This window comes from Acanthopagrus latus, chromosome 13 (genome assembly GCF_904848185.1).
Source record: "Acanthopagrus latus isolate v.2019 chromosome 13, fAcaLat1.1, whole genome shotgun sequence".
In the NCBI taxonomy this organism is placed as follows: Eukaryota; Metazoa; Chordata; class Actinopteri; order Spariformes; family Sparidae; genus Acanthopagrus; species Acanthopagrus latus.
This window is the reverse complement of record NC_051051.1, coordinates 12,231,871-12,248,059: the sequence shown is the minus strand read 5'-3', so window position 1 is coordinate 12,248,059 and position 16,189 is coordinate 12,231,871. Positions and strand designations below refer to the sequence as shown.

Below are 16,189 nucleotides of genomic sequence, written 5' to 3'. Positions count from 1 at the left end.
GCTTTAAGTTTGAAAATCCAAATCCAACCCAACTCTGAAGGTATTGGACTCTTTAGACAGTTACATGTCTCCGTCTAGTGGTGAGACCAGAGCATTACAGCTACACAGACGCAGAAAGCGAGAGGGTGGGACGATCAGATCACCTTTCCATGTTTGTTGTGGATGCGGAAGGGGATGGTGGGGGAGTGCAGCAGCAGCCACGACTCCTGCTCGTTCATCTTCTTCCTCAGACGCTCCACGCGACTCTGACCCTTCGGCGCTTTCTACACACATACACAAAAAAAAACAAAAAACACAGATATTCAGAATCTCAAATGTATCAACAGAGTGATAGGGAGAAATACCTATTAAGTAAAATGTTGATATTGATTTTGTGTCTATTTCAAATGACATCAAAACATTTTTAAAACTATTTTACAATTTCTGTTCTCAATTCTAATCAGCATGGTACAGGCTTCCTGAAATCTTTATCTATTCTATTTTTTTCAGGGACAGGGTGCAGATAAGCCCCCGAAATTGAGCATCCTGCTCTCAAAGACCTCAGCTTCTTGTCGGTATTGAGGGAAAACAAACACACACACACCCTCCCAGCCTTCACCAGGAAATTGTGAGTCAGAGCCTACATTCAGTCAGCTCCTACACTCACCGCTCTGGCCTCCTCCGACTCATAATGCCAGCCGCGGTCACTCGCTGTGCCCCAGGTGGGCGTCTTTAACGTTACGAGAGGGGAATAACAGGAACTCTGAGCTCCTGACGCCTTGAGAGTGTTTTAGCCAAGGGTGTGGGGGTGTACAGACTTGTAACTGTTGAGGTTACAGCATCTTTTTTAATTAACTTCTGAAACTAACTTGTGTCAGCTCTGTAAGGAGTAAACCAGAAAAGGCTGATGCGATGGCAGAAGGGAGAACCTTTTTTGAAAAAGGTACATGAAAAAGGTACGTTTATGTTTTGAGGTTCCTCACCAGGCACATTGTGACCCTGTCTAAGACAAAGTTTGGTTAAAAGGAAGGCGCAGTTGTCTCTTTAAGGAGTCTTCCATGAAAGTCTGAACCATTCAGTCCAAACTTCATTATATTCAGGAGAAGGGGCGTTAAAGAGACAGAAGGTAGTATGGAGCGTTCCAGCTAGATGGGGAATACAGTACTGTAGCACTGGACCGTATAAGAAAACGTCAAGGCAGGATTACCTTCTCTTTCTGTATTTCACTCTTTAAGACGGAAATCTTGATCTTCATCTCCTCAATCTCATGCTCGGGCAGGACTTGGATGCTGTGGCTGGTGTCGGACTCGTCCAGGGTCTGGAAGGTCAAGTCTGCCAGAGGGATGTACCACTTGCACTCATATTGCTGATGGCGACTGCGGATGGAAATAAAGGGAAAGGATGCAGAAATATAGGGATATAGAGGGAGGGTTTGAAACACCATTAGGCAATCATACAAAACATTCTCGTCCTTTTTTAAAGTCAGCGGAGCGCACAGAAAGCTGTACAGATCTACACAACAGAGGCTGTGAGAAAATATTTCATAACATAAGCAAATAATGGAAAAATTCCCAAACAAATTTAATCTGTCTAGATGACTGATTTTGAGAAAAATGTAAAAGAGGCATTAACATAGATGTCTTAATCTAAGGAAGCTTTGAAATGCAATAATAAATATATCACTGGTGTAATTTTGAGAAAGTATTCCTAGCAAGACCTTAAGTTTTCACCACAATGGATGCACATAACAACTAAAACGCTTAACATTCACAGTTCTATAAAAAGAAAACATGCAATAAACTGTCAGCCCTAAAAATGACACTAATTGGCTTACTGAAGGTCAGACTCACACATGTAATACTTTCCTATACAGCACGCTGGTTTGACCTCAGGACTAACTGATCTAAACACATCATAATAGGGAATCACGCTCAGCCTATTCACATAGTCACAAATCTATATGGATGAAAATGATGCCTGCTCAGCACAGTGCTACTTTCAGCACAGCTGAGAAGATTGATGTGCGATGACATTAATGAGACTCATTAGTATTCCTGGGCGGTACATAGTTATCTCATTACCAGTGTGACTCTTTCATCAGAGAGAACTGTGAGCAGCTGGATAATGAGAATCCATACTAGAAACAAAATTCTCATACATAATGTTACGTCCAAAATCTTAATTAAAGAACATGGAAAAAGTTGTTTAATAAAGCCCGTCAGAAATCTATTTTAGAGGGGAAAAGGAGTATTGTTTGGATCGTACCAATTAGAGGAACACAGATACAAAAACAACACTAAATTCCCTTGGTGTGTGTGTGTGCTTACTTTGGACTTCCGTTCAAAGCGTATTCACAGCATCACAGGAGAGATGGGCTACTCATTTCTTCATCATCCAAGTGCATTTATCTCACAGCCCTCGAAGCCATTCCCCAGCCTCTGATCTCTCTGCCCTTCCCCCCTCCTCCTCCATTATCAAACCCTTTGTGTCTCAATGCTCTTCTGTCTTTTGGGAAATCTCTTTGTTTTACTGATCATCCATTCATCCATAACACAACCTTCCAGATATCACACACAAAGGGTGGAGCTCAGTTTGATACATTAGTTAGTAGAATACAAAAACATGATTACATCCAATCTCCTAGACCTTTAATAACAACAGCAACAGTGGAACAGAAATATAAATAATGATAAAATATGTATTCAGAAGTGGCAACACGTGTTAATATGACTAATTCCAACATGATGGAGGTGAGATAATCAAAGGACATGCTGGGATAACACTCCAGACCATAATAGACTGATTTATATATCTCGTAGCTATGGCAACGCCATGTGTTCCTCCAAGTGAGAGGTGGCTGCAAATGACACAGACAAACAGCGAATGTCAACCAAAATTAGATCCAATCAGGCTAACAGCGGCCGCCGTGCTGACGAAGCGAGCGACAGGCAATCCTGTAAGTGTTGACACTTAATCTACGCACATGTGTCAGAGCCTTTAGATGTGACATCACATGCGGGTAAGCTGAATCAGATTTCTCTGGCACACAGAAACTATGCTTGTGCTGAATAACACCCTCATCCTCACTCTCTATTCACTGTGTGTATCTGTTCCTCCCTCCACTTCTTAAAAATCCAGAGGCAAAATGCCTGCTGGTCTTTCTCTTTGTTAGTGAGGCTTCAATAAGCTCTCTTGCTTTACAGAGGCGGAAACAGACAGGGTGACAGTATCTTTTGTAAAGTGCCAGTGTCACCCTTTTCTGTTTCACTGTCGGGGGTTTACGTGCTGATGTGGAAGGAAAAATGAATGACATACAGATAGAAGCAAAGAGGATAGTCCTACAATAGTAGATATTTAAAGCCGCACATGCAAATGGCTCTGGGGGATATAAACTATTTTGATACTCTGGATGGAGAATAAAAGGTAAAGTGGACTCACCCCACAGCCGTCTTCTTCATCTTGGCACAGAGCAGCAGGTCAGTGAAGAGGAAGACGTGCCGAACCTTCCTGGAGCTTTCCGACACCTCCACCAGAAAGCCATCCTTCACCAGCTGACGGGCCTGAGAGAAAATAACACAATGCTGATAAAGTCGAACTGTTGCGTTGTTGGGGCCTGGTTTTGACATCGAAGACCAATGTGTGGAATGTGTTCTGCTGCACTGATTTGTGTAACACATTGTGAGTCTGACAATGTTGGAGGAGTGTACTGCAAAACTGGGAGAGTACCCTTAAGGATACACACACACTGGGTTTTTGTGAAAAACACTGAATGAAAACATGACTTGGGTTTGTGAAAAGTATTTCTATTTGTATGAATTGTGTCTTAGAAATAAGCCTGATTTTAAATTTGAAAGGTTTTATATGGATTCCTGAATTGTACAACACTCGAAATATGTAGTAAATGATTCATAAAGGGTATAAACACTCTGCTTTCCTACATATAGATTTTCTCTTCTCATCCACGTCACTCTGTCCTTGCAATGACACAGTACCAAACTTCAAACTGAATTATCTATACATCACACCTTTGTTTTTACTGTAACAAGACATGTCATCAATTTATTTTGCCTCCTGCAATTTCTGAGTGCAACACCACTGTCTTAAATACAAATCCCTTTTCTGCCATAACTCAAACTTATCAAGTCAAACTACAGACAAAACTCATAACGTTATAATTATACATGTATGTGACGCTGTGATCCTACCCTCTCACTGAAGTTATCATGTATAAACAAGTGATAGGGTGCAGAGTGGCTGAGACAGAGACACTACTCACCCTTTAACAAGACACTGTACCATCAGAATGATTCTGAAGTTATTTTAGTTAAAAAGCTAAATAATGTGTCCTCTCATTAAAAATGGAATTTGTTCATAAATAATCACACACACCTCTCCCTTGGGTGTAGTGACAGCAGTCCTGCGAGGGTCGATCTCCTCGTTGATGGAGGAGAGGAAGTTCTGAGATATCCGCAGAGCATCCTGCAGGAGGGGGAAGTCTGGGTGGTCCTTGGGAGTGTGTTTCAGTAAGTCCTACAACACGAGCACAAACACACATAGTTACAAACCATCATCATTGTAATCATACCTAAAACTTTATATGCTGTGAAACACGGAAATAATTGTTGCCATGTATAATGATGTAAAAATGACATTTAATGTCAAAGCACTATTTACCTTATGTTCAGTAATTCAACTTCACCTTTAAACATAAAATCATTCAAGCATGGGCAGAAGTGCTTATTAAATGTTGTCTTCCTATTTATAACCTAATTGCACTGCAGATACGCAGCTTTCTAATTAAAACTTAGCGCTCATACTTTATCTCTTTAAATCTAATTTCCTCATTTCTATTGAAGCTGCTCTCGTCAGTGCAGCAGACCACAAATTTTCACCGCCTCCAATTTTACATGGATGACAGGTACATGACCTTTATATAAACAAGCACACCAGCCTTGGATGCAGTGGGCATCTTGTTGTTTTGACAGCTTTATGCAAACGTATTCATGCAGCACACTCCTGGAACATAACCAAACACATCCAGGCATCTCGGCTTGCACGATTGACACTTCCCACTTGATTATTACTCATCCACCGAGGTAGACTTATTTAGGCTGGGAGGACACTGTGATAAACAACAACAAAAAAGGCTGTGGCTTCTGAGCACCTGGAGCACTGTGAGGAGTAGCAAACCAAGAGTTTTACTTTACTGTCAAGGGTGGAACAAGCCCCACAAAAGTTTATTTGCAAAGGAGTCATAAGCCAAAAAGGCTGGGAATTATTGATCTAATCTTCACGATTTGTTGGATTTAAGAAAAATATAGCATATTTTTTAAAATGCAAATCTTAATCATAAAAGTAACTTCTTCCGTCAGGTGAATGTAGTTGGAGTAAAGAGTGTAACATTTTATATGAAATGAAGTGGACTAGAAGTATAAAGTAACAGCAGTAGCTGACATTTCAACGTAGGTTTCTACCACTAGTTTCATGTGTCTACTTTGTGAGATACATGTCTCAAATTTCTGTCTTCAAAAAGACAGCAGTGTCTCCAGGAGTGTCCAGTTTTTGTTGCCAATTGGGATGAAATGATTCTTTAAATTTGTACAAACTGCAAGATGTGTACTCACATGAAGGACCAGGGTGCTTCTGGTAACACGATCAATCGGCTTGTAAAGGAGAGCTGTGGGGGAGAGAAGAGAGCTCTGAGTCAGCGTCGCTTACACACAAGTCTGTAAACACAGACACACACACACACACACACACACACACACACACACACACACACACACACACACACACACACACACACACACACACACACAGGAGGTCACAGTTCCACTGATCGAACAAGGACAAACACTCCCACTCAGATCGCACAGTTAGTTAAACACGGCACTTATGATCAAACTGATAATGTGATATTTGGATTGACGACATTAAACTTGTGACAACAAGCGTCCACACTGCCTATTGGCAATACGTGCAGCTGACCCTGACCTTTAACCTCCCTGTGACGGGGAGGGAGTGAAACAAACAGGGATAAACAGAAGATCATATCATTGTGTTGTTCTCCAGATAGAAGGTGTGAAAATGCAGCAGTTTGTTACTGCACAATGACTGAAAGGACACACACACACACACAAGTCCGTAGGCAGGCTGCTTAACATGCTGTCCATCTCCGAGGTTGATACTGCAGCCTCCTATTGGCTCTGAAACAGTGTGCTTCCACTGCATATTCGGGCTGCTGCTAGGTAAACTGCAGCCTTACAGAGCGTCTCTTGGATGCAAACACAAATGGCACAAATTAACGCATGTCTATATGAGAATCATGTATATAAAAAGACAGCCACGTGCACAGTTGTGCCTAATCTTGTCTCTGAATCACACTTTGAAGCCTGCATCACCGTACTTGGCTGGTTTCCTCGTGGGACGGCTTAGCTACTGAGGTGGTGTGAACAGCAGCCGGCCTGACATACATGACAGCTCTAGGTGAGAAACTCCCACAGACAGGACAGAGAGAAATAAAATAGGGAAAAAAAAGTCATACAGGGGAGATGGGCGGCAGGAAAGATGGCAGATGTGAGAGCCCCTAGGGAGTGACGAATAAGAAGCAAACACACATATAGATTTATAAAAAGAGATGAGGAGGAGGAGGGAAGCGGAGGGAGAGGACTTTTATTCCAGCTTTACTGGGCATGTAATGAAATGCCAAAAAAACATCTCAAGGTCTCACAATAATCATGCCACCAGCCTTACAATGTATTATACAAAATAAAAAAAATAAAAAAAATCATAATAACGTTGCTATGTACACGTGCTCAGAAAGTAAAAGCATAAGGGTAAGCAATTAAAACAAACCCATTCCACAAGGGCATAGAAATCTGGAAACCAGCTGACAATGTTCCACTTAGTGATCAAGCTAATGTTCATTTATTACAGTGACAGACTTACAGCACCTGACTTTTAAACTGAGGGGAGGAAAAGCTAGCCAAGTGAAACAGAGAGAAGTGATGTGCTTTTTGTATGCAGGGCAGGTCGTCACAGAGAGGCAGCACTCCGCTCCCACAGAGAGGTAGAAACACTGCTACACTTCCCCTCCAATGTTATACTTATCTGTTTAAACCACTGAACACTGCTCCCTTCAGTACAGTACCACAGACATGTTATCTCTCTCTCCATCTCTCCCTCTCTACTCTCAGTTTAACTTCTCAGCTTCCTTTCTTCTCTCCTCTTCTTTCAATCATAAGAAAATGAAAGAGTGAGGCAGAAACCCACAGGGAACATGCTCAAATCTACTGATAAGGCCTGTCATATTCAACTTTACACAGCCTATACTCTCTCAGATGCAGCTCAAATATGCACACACACATACACACATACAATCAGCTACTGTATAAGACCAAAGAGAATCTTCTAGAGGGCCTTGCTGATGCTCTTTGAAGTTTCTCCACCCTCTGGTCATTAATACCGCCACCCTCCCTCAATGGTCCTGGTTCATTGAACCAATACTTCAGCAGAACCTCCTAGAGGATCAACTAGAGGACCCTCGCTCAATGCAATGGTTAGGAACACATTAATTATGTGTATGTGCAGGTTTGTATTCACCTCAAGTACAGGTAATTCATGAAGTTAAGGTGACTTCAGGTTACCTTGTTTATAATTCATGTACCAGATGATAGTACAAAACATCGAATTTACCACAACTACTCCTAGATTTGAGCATGTTAGCTGGTTGTGTGAGTCACTGTATCAGCTGATTGATTATTTATGTCCTACTTTGTGCTGCATGTCTGAAGTAATATGACCCTACTTTTCTATTTGGAAAAAAGAGTCATGCTAGCTGCTGCCTGTACTTTAAACTAAATGCTAACATCAGATTGCTAAAACAATGCTGACATGCTAATGTTAAGCAGGTATAATAATGAGCATGTTTGTCAGTTTCATGAGTTAGCATGTTAACGTTTCCTAATTAACGATAATCATAAAGTTCAGCTAGGGATGATGGAATCTCATTGGATTTGCAGGTGTTTGGTCAGAAACCAAGGAAGGGCTGGACAATATGAACATCAGTCTATATAATCAGTACTCTTCAATCTGAGATATTGATATAACGTGATATGGCAGAAGCATTGTCTTTTACTGGTTTTAAAGGCTGCATTACAGTAAAGCAATGTCATATTCTTAATTTATCAGATTGTACTACTTGCCCTTTCCCACTTAACAATTAAATCAACATTACCATCATTATTCATAATTTTTTTTTTTTTTTTGTGTCAAAGTTTCAATTGTTACCCATCAACATTGTTGCACTATTGATATTGAAGCATTTTGTCAGAAATACTGTGATATTTGATCCCTGGCATTTATGAAGTGCTTTTGAGGAGATTTCAAAATATAAAGAGATATATCATACAGTGTTTCCCACACATGGACTTTCCTTGAGCGGGCCCAGGTGTATAAATTTGTCAACTCATTGTAGTATTTTCATCAGTCAGAGAGAAGGATGCCATCCACAACCGATTAGTGGATAATCCATCCTTGCTTTAACCCTCCCGTCTACTGACAAATGCATGTGATGTAGAGAAACATAGAGACAGTGAAAGAGAGAGGGAGATGCTCTGTTCTGATTGTGATGTAACCCCTTTAATTTAATGTGAGTCTACTTGTGCTATTGTTTTGTACTAGGTGGTGGCCATAATGTCATTCTGTACCATGTTGGTTTTGATAGTTCAATAGGCTACACAATTCCGTACAAGCTTCCTCCAAACACAGCTCACCTGCTATCGTGAAAATGATTTTTTTGCTGACTTTTTTTACACATACCACTGATTGTGTAAAAAACAACAGAGCAGACACATCCTTAAAGAGAAACAGAAAGGCAAGGCAAGCAGGTGTGTGTGCATTAAGGAATGTAATTAAAGCAACAAAAACAAAACTTTTAGAAAGGTATACCAATCTGAACAAGGTCACGTCACCTCGAGAACACCTTTTACACCTCAATATGCTAGCATGGCTCATCTTTAATGGTTTTGAACCTACTGGGAAAGCTCAGTGATCAGAAACCTTCCTTTATCTTACTATTTTTTCCTTTTCTCCACTATTTCTTGAACACATAACATTGTAATAAGCTCTATGTTACAAGGAACCATCACATCCTGAATAAGATTTAAGATAGGACAGGGATTATAGCCAGGTTGCGAACCTACTCTGCAGTACTAATGCAGGATTAATGTGTGCTGATTTTAGAAGCTACATGTTTTTGGCGTTACCCAGTTGGACTCTGGACAGAGAAGCGAAGTTCAAAGTCTAGTCAAGAGTCAAGACAAGGGAGGATGAGAAGAAACAGAGAGAAAGAGGATCAGACAGGAGAGGCAGATTATTGGAAGTCGATGACCTGTCACAGGGAGGTGACTCTGATTGGTCCTGTTCTCAAGGTCTCCTTGACATCTTGGCCGGTGGGCAGAGAGTTCATCTTTGCTAATGAGGGGATGCACCATGTGGGTGAAGTCTTTGAACAGGCGCAACATACAAACTGCACGGGTCTACAGCTAGGACACGGTGACTGCCAGCTTTCAGCCCTCAGTGTTTGGCACGACGTTCAGCTATCAATGCCAGGCGGGAGCCGTGACGAGGGCATGGAGGACAGAACGGGAGCGAAAAAATAGAGAAGACAGAATGACAGATAGGGAGACGGCATATGAGGATCGAGGAAAAAAAATGAGAAAGCCATGGCAGTGCAGAGCAAGAGTCCCCATTTACATGTAAAACAGGATGTCAGATGCTTGTTTGATTTAGCACTTGCGTGGCTATTTGCATCCATTCATAGAAAGTACCTGGCAGATGATACACAGGGCTGTCTGATAAACTGACTCGACCCAATGAAGAAAAATACAAAAAAAAGCACATGTCAGTTCATTCAGCAGGCGGCCAGATAAATCACATGGAACGGTACAGACTAGAGGGAAGAAAGGCAGGTGGGATGAAAGTATGATGAAAGAAACAGAGGGACATTAAAGATAAAGCGGCAGTTTGAGAGTTGAGCTCCAGAAATCCCTCGACTACCTCGCCAGGTAATTAAGGAACTGCAATACCAAACTGTAATCAAAGCAGCTGCCTTGGGTGCTGCTGACACACTGTTTTGTTGAGGGAATATGAAACATCATGCCACTTAACTACCACAGTAACCTATGGTACTATCAAGTATAGTAATAATAGTAAAGATGAGAAACCAATGTGGCTATAACAGCCTGCATGTTGGGGTTCTTCATCTCATTTACAATGCATAAATTAACATACACTTCACAGGTACACGCTGCTGAAAAGTGACATACACATGAACTCGCCCACCCTCTCTCAGCCAAAGCAAAGCAACACTCATTATGTTTGCTTATCACTGCATATTTGGACAGCCCACAACATTATAGTCTTTGCCCTGCAGCAAAAGGGCTACCCCCCCGGTTGAGTCAAGCCAAATACCTAAAACAGCTTAAGTTTGCAAGACATCAGCAGGGTAAAGGCTCTCAATACACATACACCCTCAAACAGATCAGATTTATTCGGATCCACTGGCGGATGAGAAGCAGTCTGGGGCCAGCGGTCCTTAAACAGTAAATGTGCCTTGAGTTCAAGCAAACACACACACGCCACACAAAAAGCTGCCGTCCTCCTGTATATTCTGTATGTTATAAGACCAGAACAGCAGCAGTGTCAGTCCCAGTGAGCGGCATATTCCAGGGGACCGTCACACAGCGAGCAACCACACAAAAGCTTCGGAAGAAACTAATTTTATCACCTCACTGCGTGGGCTACAGCAAACCCGAATGTGCATACTAAGCTCCAAATAGATCTGCTGGTATTCTAAATCAATCTGACTTCTTATTGATAACTATCCCAACTTTGCAGTTAACGAGGTATGCCACCAATCTACCGTAGAACAAACAACGCTGGCATCCAGGAAAAAAAGAAAAAGCATCACTCCACACTTTCTAATTCAAAAGGCGGCGGCTCGTATCATGCAGTCGTTACCGTATGTGCAGTTACAACACAGTCTGAGGACCAGCAGCACCTCCATATCCCTCATCTCCACTCCTCACTCTGTTCTCCTGCTCACTGCCTCCTTCCTCGGCCAGAGACAGACACAAGCAGAGGGAGAGAGAGAGAGAGAGAGAGAGAGAGAGAGAGAGAGAGAGAGAGAGAGGGAAAGAGAGAGAGAGAGCAAGAGAGTGTGTGTGTGTGTGTGTGTGCCTCCAGTTTGCCTCCCAAAGCCCGCCACTGCATACACAAGTAGACGGGAGTCTTAAAGCAGCAAGACAGCCCAGACATGCACACTCACTAACAGTCACACAAAGACAAAGACAAGGACACACACACAGACACACAAAGACACAAACTCACCCTCCATTGTGACAATTGTGGTACAATCTTTGGAGTCTTTAGGTCCTTTCACTTTGAGGTTCTGAAAGAAACAGGGGAGGGGAATGATCAATTTTACTAATTATACACACACTACCACACTCTCGCTCACGCACGCGCACACTCGCTTGCTCGCTCACACACACACACACACGCACACACACACACACACACACACAGCTCTCTATTTGCTGGGTAGAGGCTGATAGCATTAATGAAAATGTATAGGGTCACTGCAGCAGACTGAAAACACTGAACGAGGCTGCATCGGACAACCTTCACAATTTTATCTGGCAGAAAGTTCTGTTTAAGACCACCAACACACCTCTACAGCACCATTACCTTAAATTTGATATATGATATTAACTAAGGTTTTGATCAAAGCCTATTAAATAAAAGGTACAGCGGTGTTCTCTGCTTTGCACAGTGTTAGAACAAGGCGTTGTGTCTGACCACAATGACAGGAGATTCATGTAAGTTTTCATGTTGGCAGTCTGAAAGTTCTACAGTGTCGGTGTCACGTGAGCTGACAACACAGAACAGGAAATGGAGGGGTTAATACTTCAAAACTAATGGTGATCATGCTCTAATGTGCACATGCTCTGTAGAAAAGGTTTTAAGGTAGACAAAGGTTTCCTTTTCATGATCTAGTTTTTCTACTACTTGCTCCTTTAAAAGCATATTGGTAATTATCATAACTAAAATAAAAAGATGGATTTACTTCAATTGTCTTTGCTCATGCTCATTTGACTCATTTGATAGAGTTAATACAGTTAAACGACACACAGTGTTGCACATGTTTCATATTTGTTATGTTTCAGGAACCCACAGCTCGGTCGCACAAAATTGTTACAGGGGATCATGATGTTCTTATTGTATTTTCGAATTACTGACTTTTCTGGATCGCAACATAATCTTTCAAGAGTAAATCGCTCTGCATCGAAGAATTTGTATTTTACCCTACCCTTGTAAAAAAAGACAAAGGAAAGAGTAGGTTGGCATTATCAGGGTTATCGGGACTCACATCCACCGCAGATGTTATGTTAATCAACACCTTCAAAGCAATCAGAAGGATTGTAAGAACCCCAGGACAACACCTCCACATCAGCTCTATATGCAAGATTTATCTTCTTTGCTCCAACTACAGTAAACCTACAGTAATCCAAAACCTGCTTACATGTCCAAGAACAAATAAGTCTAAATGTGCTAGGTGTATCAAATTTTAATATCAATATACCTCTTAATTGTGTTTTAACTGTTCCTCAAAAAACACAACACATCTCCCATAAACACAGTTTCTTCCTGTTGAAAAGAGGATGTTTCAGCTTGCCATGCTTCCCCTCTGTGCTGTCGTTCCATTTGCATCGGTTTTCTCTTTTGCTTTGCTGAAGAGAATTAATCATCGTGATCGTTTTAAGACACTTGAAAGGCCAAACAATGGATTGGTTCAATATTCACCAGTAATCCACTTACTGGTCAAGAAGCTTTTTTTTTTTTTTAAATTTCTTAAAGCTTTGCTGGTGCAGGAAAAAAGTTACTCTGAACTGTAAAGCTGTAAGTATTTCTGTCATAAGTTCCTCAGCTATTGTTGTATTAAAATATAATAATAATGACAGTCTTAAAAAACACTTCAACCTTGAGTTTATGATCATCTTACCTCAGATATCTTCTGGAACTGGCTGTTCGCCTGGCTGCATTTCTCCGCCGTCTCTAGCGCCACCTTGTAGTTGTCCACGAAGGCCTTGTACACTCCCAACTGGCTTGCCTGGCACATGTGACAGATGAAGAAGAAACGTTACGGCACAAAGGAACACAGCTTGTGTTTTAAGGACACTGTGGAACCAATGAACTGGTTTACTGTCTCATAAATTCACTATTACAGCACAACTTGCATCCACCTTCAAATACCACTTCCAAACTTCTGCACGTCCCCCAAGTAAATTAAAATTCCTATACAGCTCTGGCAGATGATTTAATTTCAATTCCCATTAGAATTTCGCCTGAGGTGAAGGGTTGAAAAGAGCACTGCAGTCTTCCTTTTGCCCTATCAGCATACAGGAATTCATCCCACACACACACACACACACACACACACACACACATAGAGTCACAGGCTAATCATATTCCCATAATGCCACTCCAGTGGTGGCTTTGTGCAGTCCCCCAGATTATAACAGATTCACTTTCTCTTTCCCTTTCCTCGCCCCTTTCATTAACAGCCCCCCTCTGCAGCACTGTATGTGCATTGTAACACAAGCTGCAGACCAGCAGTGCATGAATATGCATCCTGCTACAGCAATGCCTGAATGAGTAGGCTGTAGAGCTGACTGCACCCTATTAAAGCAATGAGATTGGATTCAGCTGAATAGAGTGAATGAGTAAGACTTGTTACTTTTGTCCTTAAGCCCCCACTTCTCCTGTTTTCATTTCCTCTCCTTCCACTTCCCCTCAGAGTGTGAAGTTGGGCTCAAGAGGAAATCATCCGGCCTTATATGGCACAGATTAATGGGAACAGATGATAAAGAAAAGAAACAAATAAATAGCCAATCACAATCTTGACCCAACAATTAACCAGACTTTGACATGGCGATGGCCAAACAAGTGTCACTCCCTGTATGTCATCCCAGCATAACTGAAGTGAACTGTGTTATGTTGAATCAAAACTTTGGATGGAATTGACAAACCACCACGTGGGATGAATGAATTTCTAAAGATATAGATTTTTGGCTCGGCTGCGGTACAAACCAAGCACAGTGACGCGATTGTGCCATTTCATCGGTTCGTCGTGTTGCTTGGACACGCTGTGATCCGCATGAAACATCTCCAGCTCTGCCCATCGCTGTGATGCTGTGAGCAGCACTCCGAACATAAAGCCTATATTTCTAAAAACCAGATCACAGGCCAAAGTGTAAAGTGGGAAAACAACAGCTTGTGTTTTGAGAGTGGGCGTGGGAAGAAGATAGAAAGGGACAGAAAAAAGGAAAGAGGTAAGAGTACTCAAATGTGGAGAAACAGCCCCTTTCTCACTGATGCAAATGCCTATAGATATCTTAGATCCTCGCTGACACGTTGCATAGCAGAAAGCTGCAGTCAAAACCATGTTTGAAGACCAGAAGACGCCTTGCTCTGTTTGCGCTCATATGGTTATGATTAGTAAAACAAAGACAAACACAGCAATAAAACTTTTAGACTTTAGTGCTTCCAAACTAGTGATTTCCAATGATCTAAAAGAACCATTGAAGCCTCAGGACAGCCTGCTTCCAACATTACCAAAAAATGCTGAATTGGTCAGATAATGCCATTACATACATTTCAATCATATCTGATTAGAAACGTACAAGACTTATCCAACTGTGAATGGGGCCAACCACATAACACAGTTTGAATAAGAATTTAAAACCATCTGTTTTATCAGTCAGCAATTGTTTTGTATTTTTCTAGTTAAATCTGTGTCCTGGCATCAGGGCGATTAAAGATTAATATCTAGCTATTCGCAGTATCGGTATTCTACAAATGGTTGACAAGAACTAACCGACTTGCAGCAGAATTCCCAGTGGGTTATACAAGCGATTGCACATTCAGATACTCAACGTGCCACACTCTGTCGTCTACAGCGGGCCAAACTTCCTCTTGTTGCTGAAATACATTGTTCCCCTTCGTCTTTAACACTCAAACTTCAGTCAGACACATGTGTCATGTGACTAATGACTGCAGAGTACAATCAAAGGGGCATTCCACCACAAATGGTACGACAACTCGCACAACTTGTAAATAAATCCACATCTTAAAATGAGATAACCTTGAAGTAAATATCATGCCAGATTCTACCATCCCCTCCACATTCTATCTGGGATAAAATACAATAATACATTGATAAGACTAAAAAATGTTGGCACCGACTCTCATGGGAATCTATCCAATAGTTGTTGAGATATTTCAGTCTGGCCCAAAGAGGTGGACTGAGCAACTAGCAAGGCTAGAAATGTTACCATGAAGGAGCAGTAATCCGCTTAACACAATCACATAATACATGGATTAAAGATATAGTTGGTGTCTTCAAAAATGCATTTAAGACTTGTTTTTATTAGCCCAAATGCTCGTCAGAACCATGACCGTAGCCAGATTAAACCCTTCCCACTCAATGCCTCCGGGGACTTTGATAATTTGGTCGGTCAAATTCAATCTTGGCAGTGACGCACTGCAGCTGAGCCCTTTTTCTTGTCTGAAAAAGGTGAGAAAAGTTGGAACTATGTTTTGCTTTTATTCCCTCCCTGCCTTTATTCACTCTGTCCCTCTGTGTTGCTTCCGTGCCTTCCTTGTAGCTGATGAGGAGCAGGAGGGAGTAGACCGGTTAATTACACTGCCATCTGCACTCTCACACCGCCACTCTGACTAAATGTTTAGTTGCCACATGACATGCTCATGTACGCACATATACGCAGCACAGATGGGAGCTGATGACTACACTAATAGGTGTCACTTGGTGGTGCGACGCCTGGGGTCCACAGAGAGGAGGGAGGACGACAGGAAGTGGTTTAGCTCCTAAAAGAATTACATCTCTTCACGAGAGCGCCGTTCATTTCCTCTGCTGCTTAACAGAAGCATTTCCAATCAATCTTCCTGAGTTGCCAACACATTTCCCCCTCTGAATTTTAGATACAATCTCATATTATATAAACGTCCTGTTAAATAAATCATTTGGTGAATTGTTGCACACAAAGTTAACCCACAGGCTTTCAGGAGAAGTTTTGAAAGTCCTTCACTCTTGTGAAAAAGTAGAACACTTGAAAAGTTTATATAA

The 16,189-nt window shown here is 41.7% G+C and overlaps 1 protein-coding gene across 4 annotated transcripts in view; it reads right to left on the bottom strand.

Moving 5' to 3' along the window:
* The window catches only part of abr (ABR activator of RhoGEF and GTPase), a 127,649-nt gene that overhangs the window by 51,659 nt on the left and 59,801 nt on the right, over nt 1–16,189 (bottom strand). For all 4 annotated transcript variants that reach the window (XM_037120251.1, XM_037120252.1, XM_037120254.1 and 1 more), the window contains 7 exons: nt 13,046–13,153; nt 11,371–11,431; nt 5,604–5,656; nt 4,369–4,509; nt 3,418–3,539; nt 1,187–1,355; nt 144–263 (listed from right to left, as the gene is read on the bottom strand). In XM_037120251.1, the coding sequence (XP_036976146.1) occupies nt 144–263; nt 1,187–1,355; nt 3,418–3,539; nt 4,369–4,509; nt 5,604–5,656; nt 11,371–11,431; nt 13,046–13,153 (774 nt within the window). The remainder of the gene's footprint in view (nt 1–143; nt 264–1,186; nt 1,356–3,417; nt 3,540–4,368; nt 4,510–5,603; nt 5,657–11,370; nt 11,432–13,045; nt 13,154–16,189) is intronic.